The sequence below is a fragment of the Ochlerotatus camptorhynchus genome, unplaced genomic scaffold (genome assembly GCF_037179485.1).
Source record: "Ochlerotatus camptorhynchus isolate MF236.1 unplaced genomic scaffold, CSIRO-AGI_Acam_v1.1 ptg000646l, whole genome shotgun sequence".
Taxonomy (NCBI): domain Eukaryota; kingdom Metazoa; phylum Arthropoda; class Insecta; order Diptera; family Culicidae; genus Ochlerotatus; species Ochlerotatus camptorhynchus.
Window position 1 is genome coordinate 142,200 of NW_027041125.1, and position 22,111 is coordinate 164,310.

General features: G+C 41.6%; 1 protein-coding gene across 4 annotated transcripts; it reads right to left on the reverse strand.

Moving 5' to 3' along the window:
- Positions 1 to 13,124: 13,124 nt before the first annotated feature.
- Positions 13,125 to 18,015, reverse strand: Opa1 (Opa1 mitochondrial dynamin like GTPase). Of its 4 annotated transcripts, none has more exons than XM_065237832.1 (11): positions 17,848 to 18,015; positions 17,035 to 17,456; positions 16,852 to 16,968; positions 16,557 to 16,601; positions 15,633 to 16,402; positions 15,278 to 15,552; positions 15,051 to 15,209; positions 14,802 to 14,989; positions 14,154 to 14,745; positions 13,804 to 14,093; positions 13,125 to 13,740 (listed from the first exon to the last, which is right to left on the reverse strand). In XM_065237832.1, exons 1-11 carry the CDS (start codon positions 17,874 to 17,876, stop codon positions 13,676 to 13,678), a joined length of 2,952 nt encoding a protein of 983 aa, XP_065093904.1. In that variant the 5' UTR covers positions 17,877 to 18,015; the 3' UTR covers positions 13,125 to 13,675. The 4 variants fall into 4 exon arrangements, with proteins under 4 accessions (XP_065093904.1, XP_065093903.1, XP_065093906.1 ...); XM_065237831.1 differs by having other exon boundaries at positions 15,051 to 15,212; XM_065237834.1 differs by lacking the exon at positions 16,557 to 16,601.
- Positions 18,016 to 22,111: the final 4,096 nt, after the last annotated feature.

Sequence of the window (22,111 nt, forward strand, 5' to 3'; positions counted from 1 at the left end):
CGAATGGTGTTACGGAGCCTGATAAGATCTTTGGTTGGGCTGTCAAGGTTCAGAGTATGACTCACCTGTCTGGATGCTGGTACGTGTTGCTCCCTGGCACGGGATATCGCCTCTTTGATGGCTTGCAGATACTGATCGACTTCTTCGAACGACTCCGGTAGTACGTCGTAATTGATTGCTGTGTCCACACAGCGCTGATACTGCTGCCAGTTGACACGATGATAATTTCGCCGGGAAACTTGAAACCTATTGGCCGAGGAACCTACTGCGGCCACCACCGGATAGTGGTCCGAGCTCAGTTCCTGATAGGCGATACAGTTGGGAGATGTTATCGCCAATGTTGCTGATGAAGATGTCGATGGTGGCATGAGCTCCGGATCGACTCAACCGGGTGGGAGAGTCCGGACACAGAATGTTGTAGTGGGCTTGCTGCAGATCGTTGTATAATATTGTGCCGTTCTGATTTCGCCGACTATTGCCCGAAGCTTGATGTTGGGCGTTCAGGTCGCCAGCGATGACGAAATTTTGCCGCCGTCGTGTAAGCTTGATGATGTCTCTTCGCAGGTCTGCGGCCGTGCCGTCCCTAATGTTGGTTTGCTTGGGGCAGTAGACCTCGATGATGGTGATTGGACCAAGCGATGTGCTCACCTCAATTCCGATGGCTTCGATAATTTTCAGCTGGAAGCTTGGTAGTAGCCGGCAGCTGATGTTTCGCCTCGCAGCGATGGCCACTCCCCCTCCCCCGGAGCTGGTGCGGTCAAGCCTTACGAGCCGAAAGTCGGGAAGGAAGACGTTCAGCTCAGGCCTCAAGTGTGTCTCGGTGATGACGGCTATGTCGATTTGCCGTTCGTTGAGGAAGTCAACAAACTCGATGTTTTTGCTCTTCAAGGAGCAAGCATTCCAATTTACGATCTTGATGGCTTCACGGTCCATACTTAGTGACAAGGGACAGGGCAGCATGTAGCTGTTCAGATCGAGTCTTGCAGATGCGCATGATGATAATGACCTCGGCCACGAGCGTCACAAGTTCCTCCGAGGTGAACGGAGAATCGTCGACAGGTTCAACTGAGACAGCAGCAGCGTATGATAAACCAGGGGCGGTGGATGAACCTGGAATTGGCTGGGCCACAGCAGCAGCGAGACGATGCTGAACTGTTCGACTGTTGGGAACCATTTGGATATTCGCAGGGTTGGCTTGTTGGTTGTTGAGCGGAAGCGGGGCTAGGTTCGGAACATGTCGACGGGGCTGGAGAGCTGGGTACTGGACTTCCGTGAGTACAGGAGGCGAACGATGATTACGGAGGCGACCGACCTGGTTGTTGATTGTAGCCTTCCGACGGATATTAATGAACTCCACTCGCTTGAGACATCCACGATTGGAGGCTTGATGGTTTCCACCGCAGTTGACACACGTTGGCTCAATGTCATCAACTTGCTCACAGGACGCAGTTGAGTGAGTTCCAGCACACTTGCCGCAGTTTGTCTTCATATGGCAGTTTTTGGTGCCATGGCCATGGAGAGGCAGTTCGTACACTGCGTAACATCACGATGTTGGGGATTGTAATGCTCCCAACTGATGATAACCTGAAACAGGTCCCGGATTTTGGATCTCAGAGCCGCAAGACTGGTGCATCCCTTCGTGAAGTGCACCAGAAACAACTGGTCACCGAAGCTGGTATTGTTGATGGAACGGCGGTTCATCTGGAACACGGCCTCAGGTTGGAGCCCAAGCCGCTCCAGCTCGGACTTCACCGCAGCCGCCTCGAACGACGGTAATCCACGCAAAACCGCCTTCAGTGGCTTGCTCGATGGCAGATCATGCGTGAAGAAGTCCACGTTGTTTTCTTTCAGGAAACATCCTATTTGTTTGTACTCCTCCAGGCTGGAGCACATGATTTTGGTACCGATGCTGCAAAGCTTAAAGCGAGGCCGCAGCTTGTGTTTTGCCAGTTCGGCACCTAGCTTGGCAACATCCTTCACCGGCGTGAAAAGCGGGGGAGTTCGCTCTTTTCTTGCAATGGGAGCGGCGTCACCATCGCCATTTTCTTCCGGGAGTACTGCATACTGGTTGGCTTGCAGTACTCGTTTTCCGACGTCATCCTGCGGCGTGCTGGGCTTGATTAGCACCTTCTTTGAAGGGCCCGCTGCTGGCTCATTGGCACGTTTACGCACCATTTGTTTCGTGTTTGCAAGTTCAAGTAAACTTGCCAGAACGCGAGAAGGTGGCGACACTTCCACGGCGCAACGCGACAGCACAAAATGAAACAAAATCGAAACGAGATCTCGAGCGAAAAATACGGACTGAACAGCTCAACAGTCGAGCAAAGAATGAGCTTAATACGCTACGGTAGATAGAAACATATGCACAGCGGGCCATTCCATCGTACACTACATATTACGTTTAAAGACATACCTACACATAATTTTCGAACGAACTTATTTGCTGACCGCGAGATTGCGTGTTATATTTTGGAAGGATTTGAGTCTTAAGGCCCAAGCTCTAACTAAATATGTAATTATAAACAACTTACCTTAATCTACTCAAAATAAAACCATTATATTCCCACACACTTAGTTTTTTCTACCGAGCTCGGCTGAGCAAATCTCGGCAAAAAAAGTTTAACTGAGATCTCAGCAAAAGTGACATTTGATTGCTGAGTCTTGGACAATCCTTAGCTGAATCTCAGTAAACAAATGAAATGTTTGCAGAGATTCCAGTAAAAAAATTTTTTGCCGAGATTTGCACAGCCGAGCTCGGTAGAACAAACTAAGTGTGCAGTATGAGCTGATCAAACGAGCTGCTACACTCAAAAAAATGCACACTTTCCATTTATGTGTTTTCAAATATGAATTTTGCCAATTGCCAGTCACCATGATATCATGTGAATTTCATTCGCATTTCATGGGATCAATGTTCAAAAATCACATGTCCCAGCTGTCGATGAAATGAAAACAAACCACACCATAATTTCGTGTGTTTACTTATTGAAATTCATGGGACCTCAGTATTGGATCTGCGCTACTGTTTTCTACTATTGCATTTAACGTGTATGGCACATGGATCTAATCAGTAGCAGGACGAGTGTCAAAAGAAGTATTAAACAAAGTAACAATCAATGGTAATGTATGTTGCTGCTACAATTATGACCCTTGAGAGAGTCTCCAGGTACAACACAATATTAATTTACGCCTTAAACGCTGTACAGACTGGAGAGTTATAACATGTTATAACGGTTGTCAACTAATTGCAACACAGAAACCACCATCAAGATAGCGCTATAACATGTTTTAACTCTGTAGTCTGAACGTACTATTAATCTACTGACAATAATTACTTTTCCCAGCAGCGATCAATTTGTAGGCCAGTGTGAAGTAGTCGGTATATCTGACAAAAACTTTATTTTTGGCTTCATTATAGTACGTTCAGACTACAGAGTTATAACATGTTATAGCGCTATCTTGATGGTGGTCTCTGTGTTGCAATTATTTGACAACCGTTATAACATGTTATAACTCTCCAGTCTGTACAGCGTATAAGAGAGATTTTCAGGCCTTGGCTGGATCATCTTCAAAACAGAAAATTTATCAGGAATGGTATTTAAATCTTATTTAATGACAAAAGCTGAAAAAACTTTATGTATCCATAACTGTCTTTTACAGTATCCTGGAGCTCCTAGGTCCTGGTGTAGTGACGCGATTGGATTGGATTGGTGTTTTTTTCTTATCTTTTATGAATTATTAATGAAAAAAAATAAACATTAAATGAATTGCAATCTTGCTGGGATAAGTTTTGATCCATTATCAAAAGTAAGATACATGAAACAGATATGTTCGAGAATATACTTTTTAAAGAAGGAAATTTGATGATTAAGTGTCAGACTACATGAAATCCAAGTGTATCACAGTTGAACTTATAGTGTTCGGGTATAATTTCTTTTATAAGATTCACACATTAAATGGATGTGTTTCGCAATTTGCGCAAATTGAAGTGTGGAACACATAAAGGTAACGTGTGATTTTTTTTAAGTGTACAAAAGGCGTTTCTTTTTCCCTACACAAGGTCTGTTTCCGTACTCGTTATTCCGTAAGATTCTGTACAGCAAAAATTAAAAGCATGTTGCTGTACATTCTTTTATCTTGCTTATCTTGCCTTTGTTTACAGCAAAGGCATAGAGTCGGGTGGGGCAAGAGTACCACCCCCTATTGCGGGTTGCTTTGGTTTTTAGACTGATGTGAAAATATTTGATAGTTGAAAACATAATTATGTTCACACATCAAAGTACAAAGGGAATAGCAGGTAAACAAACCAATTATTCGATACGCCACCCTAGAATGCGCCCTCGCTACATGAAACTGTAGCATCGAAATGAACCAATGTATGCTGAAAACGGTGTGAACATTTTGTGGTGTGACAAAATTATTCTGCTGGGAATCTAATTGGGAGCCAAATATGCAATATAATTTTGAAAATAAACATGTTTTCTGTTAGGGACAACTGGAAAACGACGGGTGCGGGATACAAAATTTTCAATGCTAATTCACCCATGAAACTATGAATGGTGTTCCTATGTAGCATTATAAACATTATAAACATCTGTTAAATATTTTTAGCAAAAAAGAGAAGGTAAGATGGTGATTTTTGCTAATGTAATTTTTTATCCATTTCGTTTATTTGGAAGGCTCAATCGCGTTAGCTTTACGGAGCCGATAATTCATTGTTCACTGTTTGTAACAAAATTCACTTAATTCTATGTCTAGTAGGAGTTGGGCCGATTACTCGCGGCTTACTCGAGGTTAGAGGGGTACATTGTTGAAGGATAGGATCAGGGGAGGAGCTTGGGGTAGGGTTTCGTTGTCTCATCAGAGCGTTGTCGCCAGTATGAATAGTAGTGCTGTTCTAGCTTCGTCTGGAGTTCGACCGGCTATGGTGACCAGTGGGCGACGATGAGACTCATCGAGACGGGGGGACAAGACAAACAAAAACTAATAAAGAGAGACAAAAGACAAAGGAATTAAATTCTTATACTAGACATTTGAAGAAACACATAAACGGACTGCATATAGCAGACATCGCGAGTTGCCAACAAGTCTCTGATAGGAACATAGGTTTGTCTTCCTTGGGCCTCGAGGGTATTCAAAAGTCGCTCTCTGGCGGCGTCATTATCCGTACATTGCCAAACTGCGTGTTCGATGTCATCGTAACCGTTTCCACACTGACAGATGTTGCTGTCCACGAGGTTTATTCTATTGAGATGAGCATCTAGCGAGTAGTGGTTGGACATAAGTCTACTCATCACCCGAATGAAGTCACGACTTAAGCCCAAGTCTTTAAACCACGCTCTCGAAGAAACATTAGGAATAATTGAATGTAACCACCGTCCAAGATTTCCAGTGTCCCAATCGGTTTGCCAACTCGAAAGGGTACTCTGACGCACTAAATGGTAAAATTCATCGTGTGAAATTTGCCTGTCATATAATTCGCCTTCCTGCGCGCCCACCTTTGCGAGAGAGTCCGCCTTCTCATTGCCTGGGATTGAGCAATGTGAGGGGACCCATACAAAGGTAATCATATATGATCTTTCGACCAGTACACTCATCTGCTCCCTTACCTTTGAAAGGAAATAAGATGAGTGCCTACCTTGTTTCATCGACCGAATAGCCTCAATCGAACTGAGACTATCCGTGAAGATGAAGTAATGGTCTGTGGGCATATTGGAAATCATCCCCAATGCGAAGTTGATTGCTGCCAGCTCAGCAACAAAAACAGAACAAGGTTCCTGAAGTTTGCGGAAGACGCTAGAGTTTTCATTGAAGACACCGAAGCCAGTGGATCCATTGAGACGGGACCCGTCTGTAAAATATCTTTTCATGCAATTGACTTGTTGGTACTTTTCAGTAAAAATACGTGGGATAATAATAGGTCGAAGTTGATCGGGAATCCCATGTTTCCCTTGTTTCATGGTCAGATTATATTCAATTGAGGAACTGCGATTGGTGAAGTGAACACGGTCTGGAGTATAACAAGGAAGACACATATCCGACGATATGTAGTGGTGGTAGATTCTCATAAATCGAGATTGTGTGTTCAGCCCAAGAATTTCTTCAAAATTTGCAATTATAAGTGTGTTCGTCACTCCGCATTTGATTAGTATTCTGAGAGAGAGCTCCCAGAAACGGTTCTGGAGGGGTGTTACTCCTGCCAGAACCTCGAGACTCATGTTATGCGTTGAGTGCATACAGCCTAGAGCAATACGCAGACAACGATATTGAATTCGTTCCAATTTTATTAGGTGACTTTTTCTTGCCGAGAGAAAGCAGAAAAAGCCGTACTCTAGAACAGAGAGAATAGTTGTTTTATAAAGCGTTATGAGGTCTCCCGGATGAGCACCCCACCATGTGCCGCAAATTGAACGGAGAAAGTTGATCCTCTGCTGACATTTTTGCTTCAAATACGTAATATGGGTATTCCAAGTGCATTTTGAATCAAACCAGACCCCAAGGTACTTGAAAGACAATGATTGGGTAATGTTTCTGCCCAAAAGATTAAGCTGCATTTGGGCTGGGTACCGCTTTCGAGTAAACACTACCAGTTCAGTTTTCTGCGGCGAGAATTCGATCCCTAGATTCATAGCCCAAGAAGACAAGTTATCTAAGGAATTTTGCAATGGTCCTTGCAAGTCCACGGCATGTGGACCTCTTACGGAAACCACACCGTCATCTGCAAGTTGTCTTAGCGTGCATTGTTCTGCCAAACAGTTGTCGATATCTTTGACATAAAAGTTATAAAGAAGAGGGCTGAGACATGAGCCTTGGGGCAGACCCATGTAGCTAATTCTGGAAGTTGTCAGTTGTCCAAGGGAAAAGTTCAATTGCTTTTCTGACAACAAATTGTACAAGAAATTATTTAAAATTCCAGGAAGTCCACATCTGTGCAGATTGTCTGACAGAATTTCAATGGAAACTGAATCAAAAGCCCCCTTAATGTCCAAGAATACTGAAGCCAATTGCTCCTTGTGTGCAAAGGCCAGTTGAATATCTGTGGAAAGCAGCGCTAGACAATCGTTTGCTCCTTTGCTCTTGCGGAACCCAAACTGTGTATTTGATAGCAAGTTATTTGATTCGACCCAGTGATCGAGTCTCCGAAGGATCATTTTCTCCAACAATTTCCTAATGCACGAAAGCATAGCAATCGGACGGTATGAGTTATGGTCAGACGCTGATTTGCCAGGTTTTTTAATGGCTATTACTTTGACCTGTCTCCATTCAGGCGGTACAATGTTGTTGTCTAGCAAGGAATTGAATAAATCTAGCAAGCGTCTTTTAGCGATATCTGGGAGATTTTTCAGAAGATTGAATTTAATCATATCGCTTCCCGGTGAGGAGTTGTTCGATGAAAGAAGAGCCATAGAGAAGTCCAGCATTTGAGAATGGTCTATCCAGAGAGCCGCCGCTAGGAGACGCTTCTCGAAGAATATTTTGTGCTGGAACTGAGTCCGGACAGACCTTTTTAGCGAAATCGAATATCCATCGGTTGGAGTATTCTTCACTCTCATTGAAAGATGAGCGGTTACGCATGTTGCGAGCCACCCTCCACAAGGTGTTCATTGAGGTTTCTCGTGAGAGTCCCTCGACGAAATTGCGCCAATAACCGCGTTTTTTTGCTTTGATTAATTGTTTCAGCTTTGTCTCAAGCTTTGAATATTCCTCGAAGTAAGTGGAGGTTTTGTGTCTTCGAAAAGCTAATGTAATCACACTTATTTAAAATAGTTTCAGAGCTCCAAAATTTATGAAATTTTGGATTTCGGTTCCAGATTACGAATATGCAATTACCTCAATAAGGGGTAATCAAATTGCTCCCAATCAGTTCTATGGTAATTGAAAGTCGAGCTGTTGAGATTAGAAATTATTTCTTGGGATATTTCAAAAGTTACTGGAATGCGATCAGAACCAATAGGTAACTAATTGGCTACAAAGTTGTCATGAATCAGTTAAGACCAAATGAATAGTTGAGGGATTTCTAGCTGAAGAATTTAGACCTATGACGGGTGGCGTAAGTTTCTGAAGGTCACCCTTGAGAAAATTCGCATTGGAATTGCAAATAGGCAGCTATAATAAGACAACATAAGTTGTCCAAATTTTGTTTCGACAGAAACTCCCAAAGTTTCAAAAGTTTTGGTTTCATATGAAGAAAGAATTTTATGTTTGATACATACGTCTATGAACAATGATGGCTTGTCTGCTGTTTACTATCGCCTTGGAAGGTGTGATCCGAAGAGCGGGCATAGACATCAATGGTACGATTTTCAGGAAGTCCGTCCAGCTTCTTGGCTTCACTAATAACATTGAAATCACGGCACGAAACTTTGAGACGATGGCGGAAACGTTCGTCTGTACTAAAGGCTGAAGTTAATCGGATCGGACTATAGTCATTAATGCATCGAAGGTAAATTACATGAGAGGAAGAAGTTCAAGAGAAGATTGTGTTAGCCTCGCACCACAAGTTCGGATTGACGGTGATGAAATCGAGATGGTAGGATTTCTTGTACCTATCTAGGCTCACTGATGACCACCGATAGAGACACCAAAGACGCATTATGGCGGGAATCGTGCTTACTTTGGTTTCCGTTCGAATAAAATTTGCTGTATCACGAAGTTGACTATCTACTATACGCTGAGTTTAGACCAGTAGTTCTCTACGGCCACGAACTATGGACTATGCTCGTGGATGACCAACGCGTTGTTTGTTTTGGGCAAGCTGAATCGATCTGCGGGGAAGGCGACCCACGGAACTTTCATCTTTGGCGTGGTAATTGAAACCGGCGTATGGAAGAGAAGACTGAATCACGAGGTGGCGCAACTCTATGATGTGAAAAGATCCACTCAAAATTGAATGGTTTTTCATTCAAGATTGCAAAAACGTAGGTTACTCATAGACTGAGTAAAATTGTCCTCAGACTTATCCTCAAAAATCTGCTCGAATATGAGGAAAATCGACGACGTATGCTTGGTATGCTTATAGTTCATTTTCATTTTCATTTTCATTTTATGATGTACAAGGGGGTCAGGGGCCATGTCACCGATGTGAATATTCACACCATCTATAATACACCAGGGAAGGGGAGAGGAGTGAGCAACACAGCATCTTTACCCATGGGGGCTAAAAAAGTTCTGCGAAGTACACTTATGGTGAACCAGCGGCTCAGGGATTGTAGAAAGGAAAAGGGTTGGGTAGGTTTAAAATGCAGAATTAGATGCCGTCACGATTGAATGCGCATGTTTAAACAACGTTGATCCAGGTACCTATCATATAAATTTGCATATAATCTAGTCATGATTATTGTCAATAATACTTACATTTCGATAAAGACGATGTTGCCTACTTTACCTGTTTTGTGATACTTATCATCACAGAGTCCAACCTTGAATCGCAGACCAGGTCCACTAACAAAACACTCGTTCCGAGAAGGGGCTTATGGTCTTCTTCTTCTTTTTCTTCAGGTTCGCTCACCACCCGGAATGAAGGCTCGGTGCGGTTAGTAATATCAAACAGTGTTACATGCAAACGAAAAAGAGATACAACCAGGATTAGTTTTTTAAAGAAATAGTTTCATCTGAATACCCAATTAACCATATCTCAGTGACATTGTCCCACTCTGAACCCACACCTAAAGCTATTTTGTGATTATATGGTTACTTTGGTACTCACATGAAATGTTGTACAAGTACCACAAGTACAACAACGCCCAACTATGGACAGCTCAATGTTAATACCATTTACTCTTTGAATCAGCTTACACCAACATGATAATCTACTAAGAAACATCTACACACTTAATCTAGCTCGGTAAAATCTCCAATTGCCGATTACCTCGGCAATGACTATTGCTGATATCTCTGCAAAATATCTGTTTGTCAGCTGATATCTCAGCAAAATATTATTTGTTAACTGAGTCTCGGCAATTGTTTTACTGAATCTCAGCTAAATAAATTGCAGAAATACTCGGCTGTTGGAATCTCGGCGAAAAATTTAAGTGTGTAAGAATGTATAGAGATAAAGTTCAAAAATACAGTTTTAACTGATGGTACTTTATAAACATCAAACTGTCCAATATTGGACCCTGCCAACACACGGCGCCTGCACGGCAATGTGAGCCGTCAGAATGGTTCATCGGTTGCGAAGTGAAGTGCTTCTCAAACTGAAGCGATACATTTCTCAATTTTTTCAACGTTATCCTAACGTAAACTTAATATTATCACCCATATGCCCGTCACGCCCGAAACCCATCCACCACACAAAATCAAATAAAAATGTTTCTGTATAGCAAACACGTCCAGACATAAACGAGAATATGGGTGTAATAGACTGATGCAAATTTTGACATTTTCGCTCCACAGTGCTCAAACGGTTTCAAATCGGGTCCTGATTAGTCTCCCAAAATTTGAACTCATTTGAAAAGAAACTGGCTTGGCACAAACCATTTGAAGTTTATATGGAAATTACTATGGGAAATCCAAACTTTTTGTTCATTGTCTTCTTACCTTTTTCCATATGGCACTGTTCAAAAATTCAAAAGCTATACTTATGGAAAATTTTCTCAGCTTCAACTTAGCAGAATATAGTTGTTGAGCCAAACGTCAAATAAAATAGTTATTAATTGTTTAAGAGATTAATAATCTTATGGCATGATCAAGCAGCTGTTTTGTGAGCAACACTGTATCTTGCAGTGTGACATAGTAGCCATGATTTGTGTGCTCTATTCCAAGCGCCAGTAACACCAATGTTGCCTGCTGAACAGTTGATTGAGCATAATCGTAAGACATTAGTGGCTTGAATTATTGATAACTTTTGATGCTTACATTATATTGAAAAGTGGTTCAGGACAAAGTTGTAGCTGAGAAAATTTTCTACGAGCTCAGTTATCATTTTTTAAAGCAGAGCGATATGGCGAATTGTTAGATGGATATGAACAAAACATTTGGTTTTCCTATAGTAATTTCCACATAAACTTCAAATGGTTTGTGCGAAGTCAGTTTCTTATCAAATGAGTTCAAATTTTGGGAGACTAATCACGACCCGATTTGGAACCGTTTGAGCACTGTGGAGCGAAAATGTCAAAATTTGCATCAGTCTACTGTATATCTTCACTGTAACAACTACGGGTAATCAACGGCGCCGGTGGTGTAGTGGTAAGCGTGATTACCTCTCACCCCAGCAGGCCTGGGTTCAATCCCAGTCGGCGCCGCCGGGATGTTCTGAGGCATAACATCTCTGATCACGCCTTCCTTCGCGGTTCATGAGTTGATGGGTCGATAGGTAGGGTCCAGGTGTGGGAGCTGCCTTCCTGGCACGTCGGTAGCATTGGTGCTCAGCACGGAAAACAAGATCGACGAAAAAAACAAACCAAAGGAAAAAAAAAAAAAAAAAAATCGAAAATACTTGCATTTTACTCAGGCACTTTTGAGCAAACTGCAATCACTCATACTCGAAATGTGCCACGACCAAATTGGCACAACGAAGCCCTATACGCTCTCTGACCAAAGCGCAGGGTATGCTTGGTATGCTTATAGTTTGAGTGAAACTTCTCTCGATTCTTCGCATATTCCAAATTTGAAAACGAAACAATTGAAAAACGCTTTCAAATGATGAAAATTCTGTTCTCTCTCGCTGACCTCCAGATCAACGACTTGATATTCTAAAGCTTTACTGCAGACAGTGTTGAGAAAAACTCAAAACTCATGCATGCAGCACACAGCAAGCTAAGAAAAACGCTGGTAAAGATTTTTTTTTTCTCCATGGGCTCTTATGGATTGGGACAACACTGTTTTGGTATTTTTGGCGACATTTTCTGAACAAAGTAGGAAACCTTTCGTGTACGTTGTATGTGTACCAGTGATGGTACTTGACAATCAATTTCACTTTATAACTCAAAAATGCTAATAGGACTGTTATGCCGCACAGGCAGTATACGGGTATACGTCTTGAAAATTATTTCAACTTCTTCCAAGTTCTATATTTTTTTTTAAATTCTCTCAATTCGACCAAGATCTCAGCACATCGATAAACTTGTCCAAACTTCATAAAAGCTCTTGAACCTTTTCGAATTGTCCTAACACCTGGGCGAAACAAATTTCCCAAAATTAATTTTAATTCCATTAATCTTCCACGAAAAATAATGTTTATTAAGTTTCTTAAAATTCTCTTCCCTTAACTTAAACGAAGTTTCCCAATTCTACGAAGTATTTTTTTAAACTTTATTTTAGAGATTTTTAGCCGTAGGGTAGTTCATCTCTTGAAGTTTTCCTGACTTTTCAACAAGGTTTGATGAAGTTCTACAAAGTTCTCTGAATTTAAAACTGGATGAAGTTAGTTCTACCATCTCTGAAGTTCTATTAAGTTCACTGAGCTTTCACGATGTTAGTTGAACTTCAATAAAATATGCTGCTCTACGCAGTTCAATTAATGTCTACGAAGTTTTTGAAAGTTATACGATGTTTCTTGAAGGTCTATGAAGTTTCTTAATATTCTACAACGTTCCCAACTGTTAAGAAGTTCTCCGAAATCAAATGATGTTCTCTTTATTTTTTCTTTTACGAATTGCCCTTGACTTGCACGGAATAGGAGCATTTTCAAAACATACTGCTGTCGAAAGATTCCAGAACCGATCACTAGGTGCGCTGCTGTAGAATAAATTCAGCACCTTTAGAAAAAAAATATGCAGGATAGGAAAGGAGAAAGTAATGTTTTGGGATATAGTACGAACATGGTGAAGGACGCGTTCATGAACAACTGGTACTCAATAATTTTACATTTTGCTAAATTATTGCTAATGCAGCTACCTACATCCAGTGGTTTGGTTCAACTGATCAATTTAGATGGTCAAGTTCTGAACCCACCACAGTATGCTTTTGGCGCTACTGTATATAGACGATCAAAAGTAAAATACTGTGGTAGCCACAGCACAGTTCTGTCAAAACCTCAGCATTTTCATTGATCCACTGGTGGTACGCAAAAGACACCGGTGGAGGTCATCATTCAATACGTACCGGATCTACTTGACCGCGATCTTGCGCCAAATAATACAACGCTAGGTTAAAGTAAATAACATATATCCCACGAAAAAAAATCGATTCAATGCAGGTTTTATTCCAATCAGTAAACAATATTGATTCAGCCTAGTTTGCATATCTTCTAGCGCGTACATTAGCTTAAATCACAAAAAATACAATCTAATCAGGAGTCTGATCCTTGCATAACAGCGCAAGTGTAATTGTAAAACAAAACAAATAAAATGTAGGTAAGAATAAGACTGGTTTGCCAATTCACAAATACTCAGCAGTCAATTTCCGTGGATTTACCATCCGAAAGAGAGAAGAAATAAACAAAAACCGATTTTTTAACCTACTGACGGTGAAATCATAATAATAAATAGCTTAGGTTGGAATCGCTTATTGCGTTATGCTTGCTCTGGTAAACCAATTTTAGATGCCTAATTAATGATGCATTTAGAGTTTAATCTTTTTTTCACGATGGTAAAACTACGGTACTTTGGAAAGGTACTTTGCGTCCTAACAAACGGCCTTTATTTCCTATGCAGCTGATGCATTCTTCTCAATTTCCGGATATCCGTCTCCGCGATGGACTAGATGCAGCGTTTGAGAGCTTCGTTTGAAAGCTTTACTTTTCCTGGTTGAGGGCATTGATGAATTCTTCCAATTTCTCCTGGATGTGCCGTACTCGAACTGCAGAAAAGTGAAATTAATGTAGATTATTGGTATTTTTATGTGTAGAACGAGAATGCTTACTTAGCTCCTCTGCCAGCGTGACACGTTTTCCGGTTAGCAGTTGTAGCTTCTTCTCGTCATCTTCGCTGTACTCGTCGAGCACTTCTTTGATTTCCTTATCCAACCGACGGGCTTCGCGGTTGATGACCTGCTGTCGCAAGGCATTGGCAGTCACTTTGATCACTTGCTGGATGCGCCAGAATAGCACCACATCACTGCAGTTTATTTCGCAATCGGTGCCCTGCTGGGTGTAAAGGTAATACGCCTTGCGGCAGTCGTAAGCTCGGTTAAGCGATTGCTTAAGAAAGTGCCTAAAATTGACAAAAATGTTGGATTTAGATAGGTACAGTGTTGAGATGCGAGACACATACCTTCTGTAGATCGGATACCATGTCTCCCGGATGTAGTCCGTCTCCACTTCAACGTTGTTCCGTTGCAGGTTTTTCCGCACCGTCGTCAGTTCGTCGTAGCTAAGTGTGGGCGAATGCTTCGTGTCACTAGTGAGTATCTTGTCGAGTTCGCCTTTCACGTACTTCCGTTTGTTTTGTTCATCGGTTGACGAACGCCAGTGGAGCCACTTTTGTGTCGTCGTCGGACCGAACATTTCGCTTATTGTTTGCTCAGTGTGTTCAAGCTTCTCCTTGACGGATGTTTCGAAAAACCGCACTGCCTGATCCCATTCGTGCTTGTCGTGCACGCTTCGATCTTCGAGTGTGTTCAATTGAATCACCCTTAGCATATCGATGGCTTTGTCTTCCCACGAGTGACGACGGATGGCTTCGTCGATCACGGCACTCTTTAGGTTATCGTACAGGTCATCGTGATCGGGAGTCTTACGAGCTGCTTCCATCAGATGTTGGAACTCTTTCTGCAATGCCTCCCAGCCGGCTTCTACCGATTTGGCGGGCAGGGCCTGTTCGGCCCACTGGCGCAACTTGATGTCTACCATGGTGTTGAAGGAATCTGAAATGAAGGAGCTGTGTGGTTGGAAAGGTTCACGAATGGATAAGACGACTTACTTGTGGAACCGGACTGTGCCGCTGGCAGGTAGACATTTTCAAATACGTAGTTTGACAGCTTCTCCCAAAGTTTATCGTTGAGAAGTTCTTCCCACTTCTTGGCAGACACCTGAGATAAATTGACCACCTCGTCCAGCACTTCACCTTTGGCTTTTTCGAACAGTTCATCCCGGCCGGATTCACGCAATCTATTGAATATTTCAGATTGAACGTTTAAATTAAGAACTTGGAACCTTGCGATCAACTAACCTTGGGAAATTGTTCTTCCACTCCGTCTCCAAGTTGAACCGAGTAGCCTTGAATGCGTCGGCCTGTTGTTCGATGGTTTCCCGTACCATTTTCCAGAATCGGTCTGCCACTGCGAGGCTTAGGTTGCGGGTTGTGACCTGGTGGGACATTGTTACACCACTTCTGAAATCGGAACATGGAATCATCGCTCTTTTCTGTTGATTAGCAAACAAAGCAAGACAACTTACTGGAACAGTTTCGAGTTTTTGAAAAATTTCTCCTCGTACTCACGGATGGTCTCGATCGAGTCATCCTTCCGTCCGCGACCGGTAACGACGGCAAAGTAACCGAGAGCCTTCATCGGGAACAGCTTACCGGAAAGAATTTTCCTTATCCTATTCGGATCGGCCAAATCCTCTGCCATGTCGACCTTGGTGAGGACAAAAATGGTCCGTTTCCCCAGTGGATCGCACTGTGATACCAAATCGGTTACATTGCTGCGTTCGGCGTCCACGGAGCCGTCCTTTAACATGAAATAAACCGATTAATATAGGAACTCAGTGGGAGGAATCATTGGGATAAAATTTATCCCCATAAACTCACCTGAATGCACAGAATAATCGCATTTGGATTACTCATGTAGTGCTCAGTCATGTGTTTGATCGATTCTTTGGTGTCGGCTGCCATGTCCACCGTCTGAGTCGAAATGATACCGGGCAGATCAACTAGCACCATTCGTTGCAAACCCGGTCCCTTGACGGTCATCGAAATCACGTCCATACTGACAGTCTTCCCACCGCGAACGGAATTCCGCATCCTAATCTCCACATCACGCCGCAGTTCAGCCAGATCGGTTTCCCTCGTGAGGTCGTATTCTCGCTCCGAGTCACGGAATTGTGCCACATGATACGGACCTTCCGAAAGCGTAACCTTTACCGGTGCTCGGGTCATCATTTCACCGCTGCCACGGGGGAAAATGCGAGCTTGTGCGATAGCTTCCAGCACAGAAGTCTTTCCACTGCTTTGATCGCCAACGACCACTACTCGGGGTAGGTGATCTGCAGTGCTATAGCTAGTGTCGTACCCGGAAAGTTGATCCAGCACTTCCGAGTACATATCGATGAGTGATTTCTTGATGCGCTTCTTCTGCGGTTGCTTTCGGTTCGTCTTCAGGATCAGGTACTGCTGGCGAAGATCCCGGTTTTCCTTTTCCAGTTTTTCGATCTCGCGCTGGTACTTGAGCTGAACGTTCATAATTTCCGTCTGCAGCGCGTCCACCTGAGACTGTAGCGTATCGACACGCCGCCGGCTATCCTCGGCCGACAGACTTTTGGCGTTTACGGTATTCTTGCTGCGAAGTTCTTCTTTGGTAGCTAGAACGTGAGATGAACAGAAGGTTAATGTGGGATGAGTGTGAACGTTAGCCAAATTCTGTTTTATTCAAGAATGACTAAATCACTACACGAGAGATGACAGGTGGGGGAAAGATAGTGAATTTTGTGCACGATGGCTTTTTGTATGCATTACCTCCGTATAGATCTGATATGAGTTCAGATAGATTCTGGAAGGAACCTAGAGACCGAGAGAAAAGAAATAAAAGTTTGCTTTGGTTAAATATGCTGCGTGTGTCGTCGTGGCTAGGCTTCGTGGATGTTAATCAGAGGATCTATTAATTTAGTAACTATACATCAAAACTAAGCCCAAAACTAAACCAAACTGATACATTTAATCATTCTTGAATAGCCCAAAACCGCAACCAACAACGAAGATCTGACATTGTTACTCTAATAGCAACCGAACATATATTTCGAACGGTACTTACTTTCAATTTGCGGGTTCTGTTGAGTCTCGGCCGCTTCAATAGCATTGTCCAGTCGTTTGTCGAACCATTCACGAAACTCGTTCATCTTGTTTTCACTCAGTTGTTTCAAACGAGGATCTGCAAGTTCATATCCAAAATTGAAATCCCTCTTCATATCAAAACAGAATTTCTCTTCCAACTTACCGATTTCGATGGAATCCTTAACCGAATCCTTCATAGCTAGTAAATTTCTGGTAAACTGACCCCACTTTTCGTTGTCGGGAAATACCTCTTCAAGCCATTTCATATCCGGCAGGCCATCCTTCCATTCCTCGTAGCGTTTGTTCATCGTGACACCACCACCGATGGCACCTCCGAGTACCAGGTAGCGTAACTTTAGTACCCCTCGTAGGACTCGACCCACTAACATTCCATATCCTCGGGACGATTGATAGTATTGATAGCCACCAAACTTTGGTCCTCGCAGAAACTCCTGGTAGTAGAAGTTCTGACGCCGATGGCCACCCTTGTTGCTGTTGTTGTTGCCATTGTAGGTAAATCCGGAGAAATTGACCCGGCTCAGGGCGTACACCGTGGGTCTGACGTGTTTGAACCGAGGGTCAATGCTGTAAAGATCCATACAAAATTCCTTCATCAGTAAATAATACTCTCGTTCTCTAAACCACTAATGACTAAAAGCAAAATGAACATCAAAACATTGCTTTCGCATTCTGCTATGAAAAAGGTGAAAAGCGTCAGCCCACCCTTCACCTCCTTCTCTCCTCCTACAGCGTCTTCACAAACTCAACAGAGATAAAGAAAAGAAAAATCAATATACTTTTTACATAACATCATCTGATTTTTCACCGATCGCTTTATGTGCAGACTACTGCAGCAGCAGCGCCAGCACGGGGCCAGCGAATGACGAAGATCATCCTCTGCCTCTGCGCTGACCAAACCCTTGCCAGCTGAGCTGGTTTTCTTCTCATTTTTATCTGCATATCCGCGGTCACTTACCTGACTTTTCCACGCAATAATTGTGCCATCGTTGCTCCGGTAGGTTTTCCTGCACTTCCGGCACTAGATAGACATTATTTTCCACGGGAAAAATAGGAAAATTCGACACAATAATCGCACAACGATGTTGCAGACTTTTACCTCGGGCACTGACAGGACAGTGAAAAGAAAACCGCTGCGTGACGCAAAGTTCGGCAACCAGAGGCGGGTACGTGACGATGGGGGCATAAGAGGAAGTGAAGCACGACGCGGTTTTCCTGGACGAGAGTTTTTGCGAACTTTTGCCTCGAGACGAAACAACTCAAAATCGAGATAGAAAGTACTTAAAAAAAAAAGTACTCCGTTAGCGCCCCGCTGTAGAAGACCAGTCTGAGTACCAACAATGGACATCCGCACCTTGAAGAGCACAAGATGAACATCAACACGATTCAAACGTCGTAGCTTCGGATGGTCTCATAAGGGTATCTCTATTAAAAAATATCATAAAAAACGATAACCCAAATGATACACTAAGGCAAACCCGACCAACCATTCGTGAAACTTCTTCAAAGTTCTTTATACAAAAATAAAGATTGATGTCGGTAATTCTTTACTGTCAAGTTTCTTTGATTTCGATGAATATATTTAAAAACCTTTATTGATCGATACTTACATTTAAGATTATTTCTTTATCGGTCGCATGATAGTTATCTATAAAGATGCCATACTAAATTTCTTCTAATTTCGATGTGTCACAAGGACTATAGTTTTCTTTATAAATATTTATCTAAAAATATTTGAATACTGATACCATCGTAACGTTGAACTTTGGCAAAGAACAATAAAGGTCCAACCCTAATAAAAATTGTATGGTTAATTTGCTTAACGACGTGTTATGGGTATCATCCAAACCATTTATGGAATAGTTCAATGATTTGGGTTATCGTTCGTTTATGGTTATTTTTATTAGGGAAGCGCAATGACGGCGGAAGCGAAACGGCAACGGCAGCGGAAAAGACCGATCTGAGTAAACCTACTTGTCGGGTTGAAAACTAGTTAGATCCAAATCGACTTCGGTTACCCTAATAAAAAATAACCATAAACGAACGATAACCCAAATAATTGAACTTTTCCACAAATGGTTTGGAAGATACCCAGAACACGTCGTTAAGCAAAATAACCATAACAATTTTATTAGGGTAGGCATCTTGATGTCATTAGTGACAACTGTCAAACTTTCCGTTTTCGTTCCGCTTCCGCCCACATTGCGTTTGGGCCTTAAAGATTGCCATCGATGCCCATTTATAATCACCTTGTTATCGTTTTGCATCGCTGGGTAAAGAGAGTTTGATACACACTAGATGACAGATGGCAATGTTTGTATTAGTTATCGACAAATTTGGTTCTTCATCATGAGAAGCATGATCTGCCGGAAAATTAATGGGAAGACTGATCGATGGCCACGATGATACAAATGCTTGCCATTATAGTTCTTTAAGTTTAGGTCGATACGCTCTTGGCCATTTCTTAAGAATCAGCGATAGCAAGCGTGGTAGAATTCTCGGCATTTTGAACCGAATGAGGGAACTTGATACTTTGGTTATGGATATGACAAATAAATTTTGAATTCATGCTTGAAAAGATGTACATAAATTTCAAAACACCATATACTAGATTGTGATTTCCAGTCGTTAAGAAGCTCATCAACAGCAGCTGTAGACCCGAGGATTAGCCACCAAAAAAGAAATCATTACACCCTAGATGGCACGGGATCGAAACCTAGCAGTTATGCAGATAAAAAAAATCCCAAAAATATCAGTACCGTGTACCGTTTTTTCATATGAATGTCTTTGAAGATCGATACATCGAAAATTAAAGAAATTTAACGAAATGGTTGGTCGGGAATAAACGTAATGAATTTCATAAGCGTGACTTATGAATGACTTTCGCCTCCCGAAAAAAAAATTACAGTGAAATTTTCAGTGGAAACAATGCTCTAACATTAATATTTATTGTCGACAATAAAAATGATTGTTATAATGTTGTACTCTTCCGAAAACGGCAAAACTACTACCTAGCTGTACAATGAATGTACATAATAAAATGTTGTTACAATGATTTTTATCGTTTTTTTCATTTATTTTATTGTTAACATGATTCGATCATGAACAATAATGAACAACTCTATTACAATAAAAATTGTTGTTACATTAAATATTGGTGTATTTTCATTGTGGGTTACTTCACGAACAATAAAAATAAATCTGATTGAAGCAGGTCAGCAACACTGCCAATGTAATCAAGATAGGCGCTGCTCGTATGGCTCTGGCTTTGACAGTTCGTTTGGCTCAAAACCAGGCAGTCCGCGTCCGCTCATATCTTATCCTAGACCCTCTCTAAAGCTTAATGGAGACCTTTTCCGTGCAGTCAATAATCATACAATAATAATAAAAAATTCCACCACTTAAATATGTCAGGAAGAAACTCTCAGGTGGAAGCATATTTCATGGGCGATTCCCTCCAGTCGAATGCATTAACTTATCAACGACGCTCAACCACCAAGGAGACGTGACCTAGGGATATCGAGCGCAGGGGAGTTGGCCTGCATTTCTCACAAGTTCCGGATCGAATCTCGATCCATAACCAGTAAAAAAAGGACCACCTGTAACAGACATACCACCCCCTTCCCTTCCCGGGGCAATGTTTTATTTTCTCGATTTATTTTTAAAGTCGATAAAGTAGATCTGTCAGGCCAACACATACACTCTAAAGTACACTGTTATTTTTATTAATCAATAAATTCGCCAACCAACAGTAAAATAACAATAATATTTAATGTTATTGAAAAAAAATTATATGGGAAAATCACGAAAATTTCATTGTTAAGATACTTAACAACCCCCCTTTTTTATTGTAAATTTTCCATTTACCATGAAATTTATTGTTTTGTACAACATAAATCAAGGTAAATTTATTGTAGACGTAACAATATAAATCATTGTTAAGACAATAATTTTCGTCTTATTGTTACATTGTTTTTTAATGTATTTTTGTTGTTATTTTTTTTCGGGCTAACATGAGCTAGTTTTTATAGGCCTTTAACCATTTCACTTTCCCAAGCGTTGAAAGACGAGTGGTCAATACACGGGGCCTATAACCTCAACGTCAACAAATCAATGAAATTCACGAGGGGGACGACTCTATCTACGATGCAGAAAAGATTGTGTTTTGCTGTGGCTAGCTGCACGCGAGGCTGCACGCACGCTGAGTAGATAAAAGGAAGATTTGTGTCGATTTTGAAGATTTCCTGCAAAAAGATGAAGCACGATACAAGTAGATGCGCGAAATGAAAGATGATTTTTCGAAGATTGATTAGCTAGTTTGAGATTTTTTGAGCATCTAGAATTGAGATTTAGATGTGTCGCCCCCCTCGGAAATTCATACCGATTTCTTGTGGCTAAAATTTATAAGTTGTTCTTATGGATTTCTTATGTTATTTTGCCTCAATATAGAACTCTTCAACAAATGGTTTGGATACTACCCCGAACACGTCGTTCTGCAAAATAACCAAACAATAATGATAAGGGATGGGTTCAGTTTGCCGAAAGAAATCATCATCGATAAACCGACATGAAACTTAACTCTTGAAAAATTGTTCTACAAATCTGATAAAATGAACATTTTATCAATTTTAAATAAGTCCCTATTAAAAATTTCACAACTATCCAACTACTGCAATGGTGATCAAAATTATCACCGATTGCCATCAACAAGCGCTTACCCTAGCACAGATTTCAAATCCGAATTCCATCCGCTCTCGCCCAACGGTGCTTATTCAATCACCGAATCACCGTGTGTGGTGGTGTCACCGAAGAAGGAAGAAGAAGCCGCACCACTACTGATCGGATTCAGTTGCTCGTACACGAAACGAAAATCAATTATTTTATTCATTTGTTTCATTTATAAATTTTTGCCAAAACATTACCATAGAGGTAACTCTAAGACTAGAAGGTCCCGAAGAAACGAGCTCAACTTTTTGACTCAGCTCTGGTACTATCTTCGGTCCCAAGCACCCCTCGAAACATAGAAAAATCCACGAACCCCTCATTTTATCTGTCAAACTTTCATAGCGAATCAAAACAAACTGTAGTACTGGAATTTATACTAGAATGGGATACGTTAATCGATTTGCTTGGGACCAATAGGCTAGTCAAGTAGTGAGCCAATTTAAAATCGTTAGTTTCGAATTGATTGTTGCTTATACCGAAGGCTTCATATCATAACT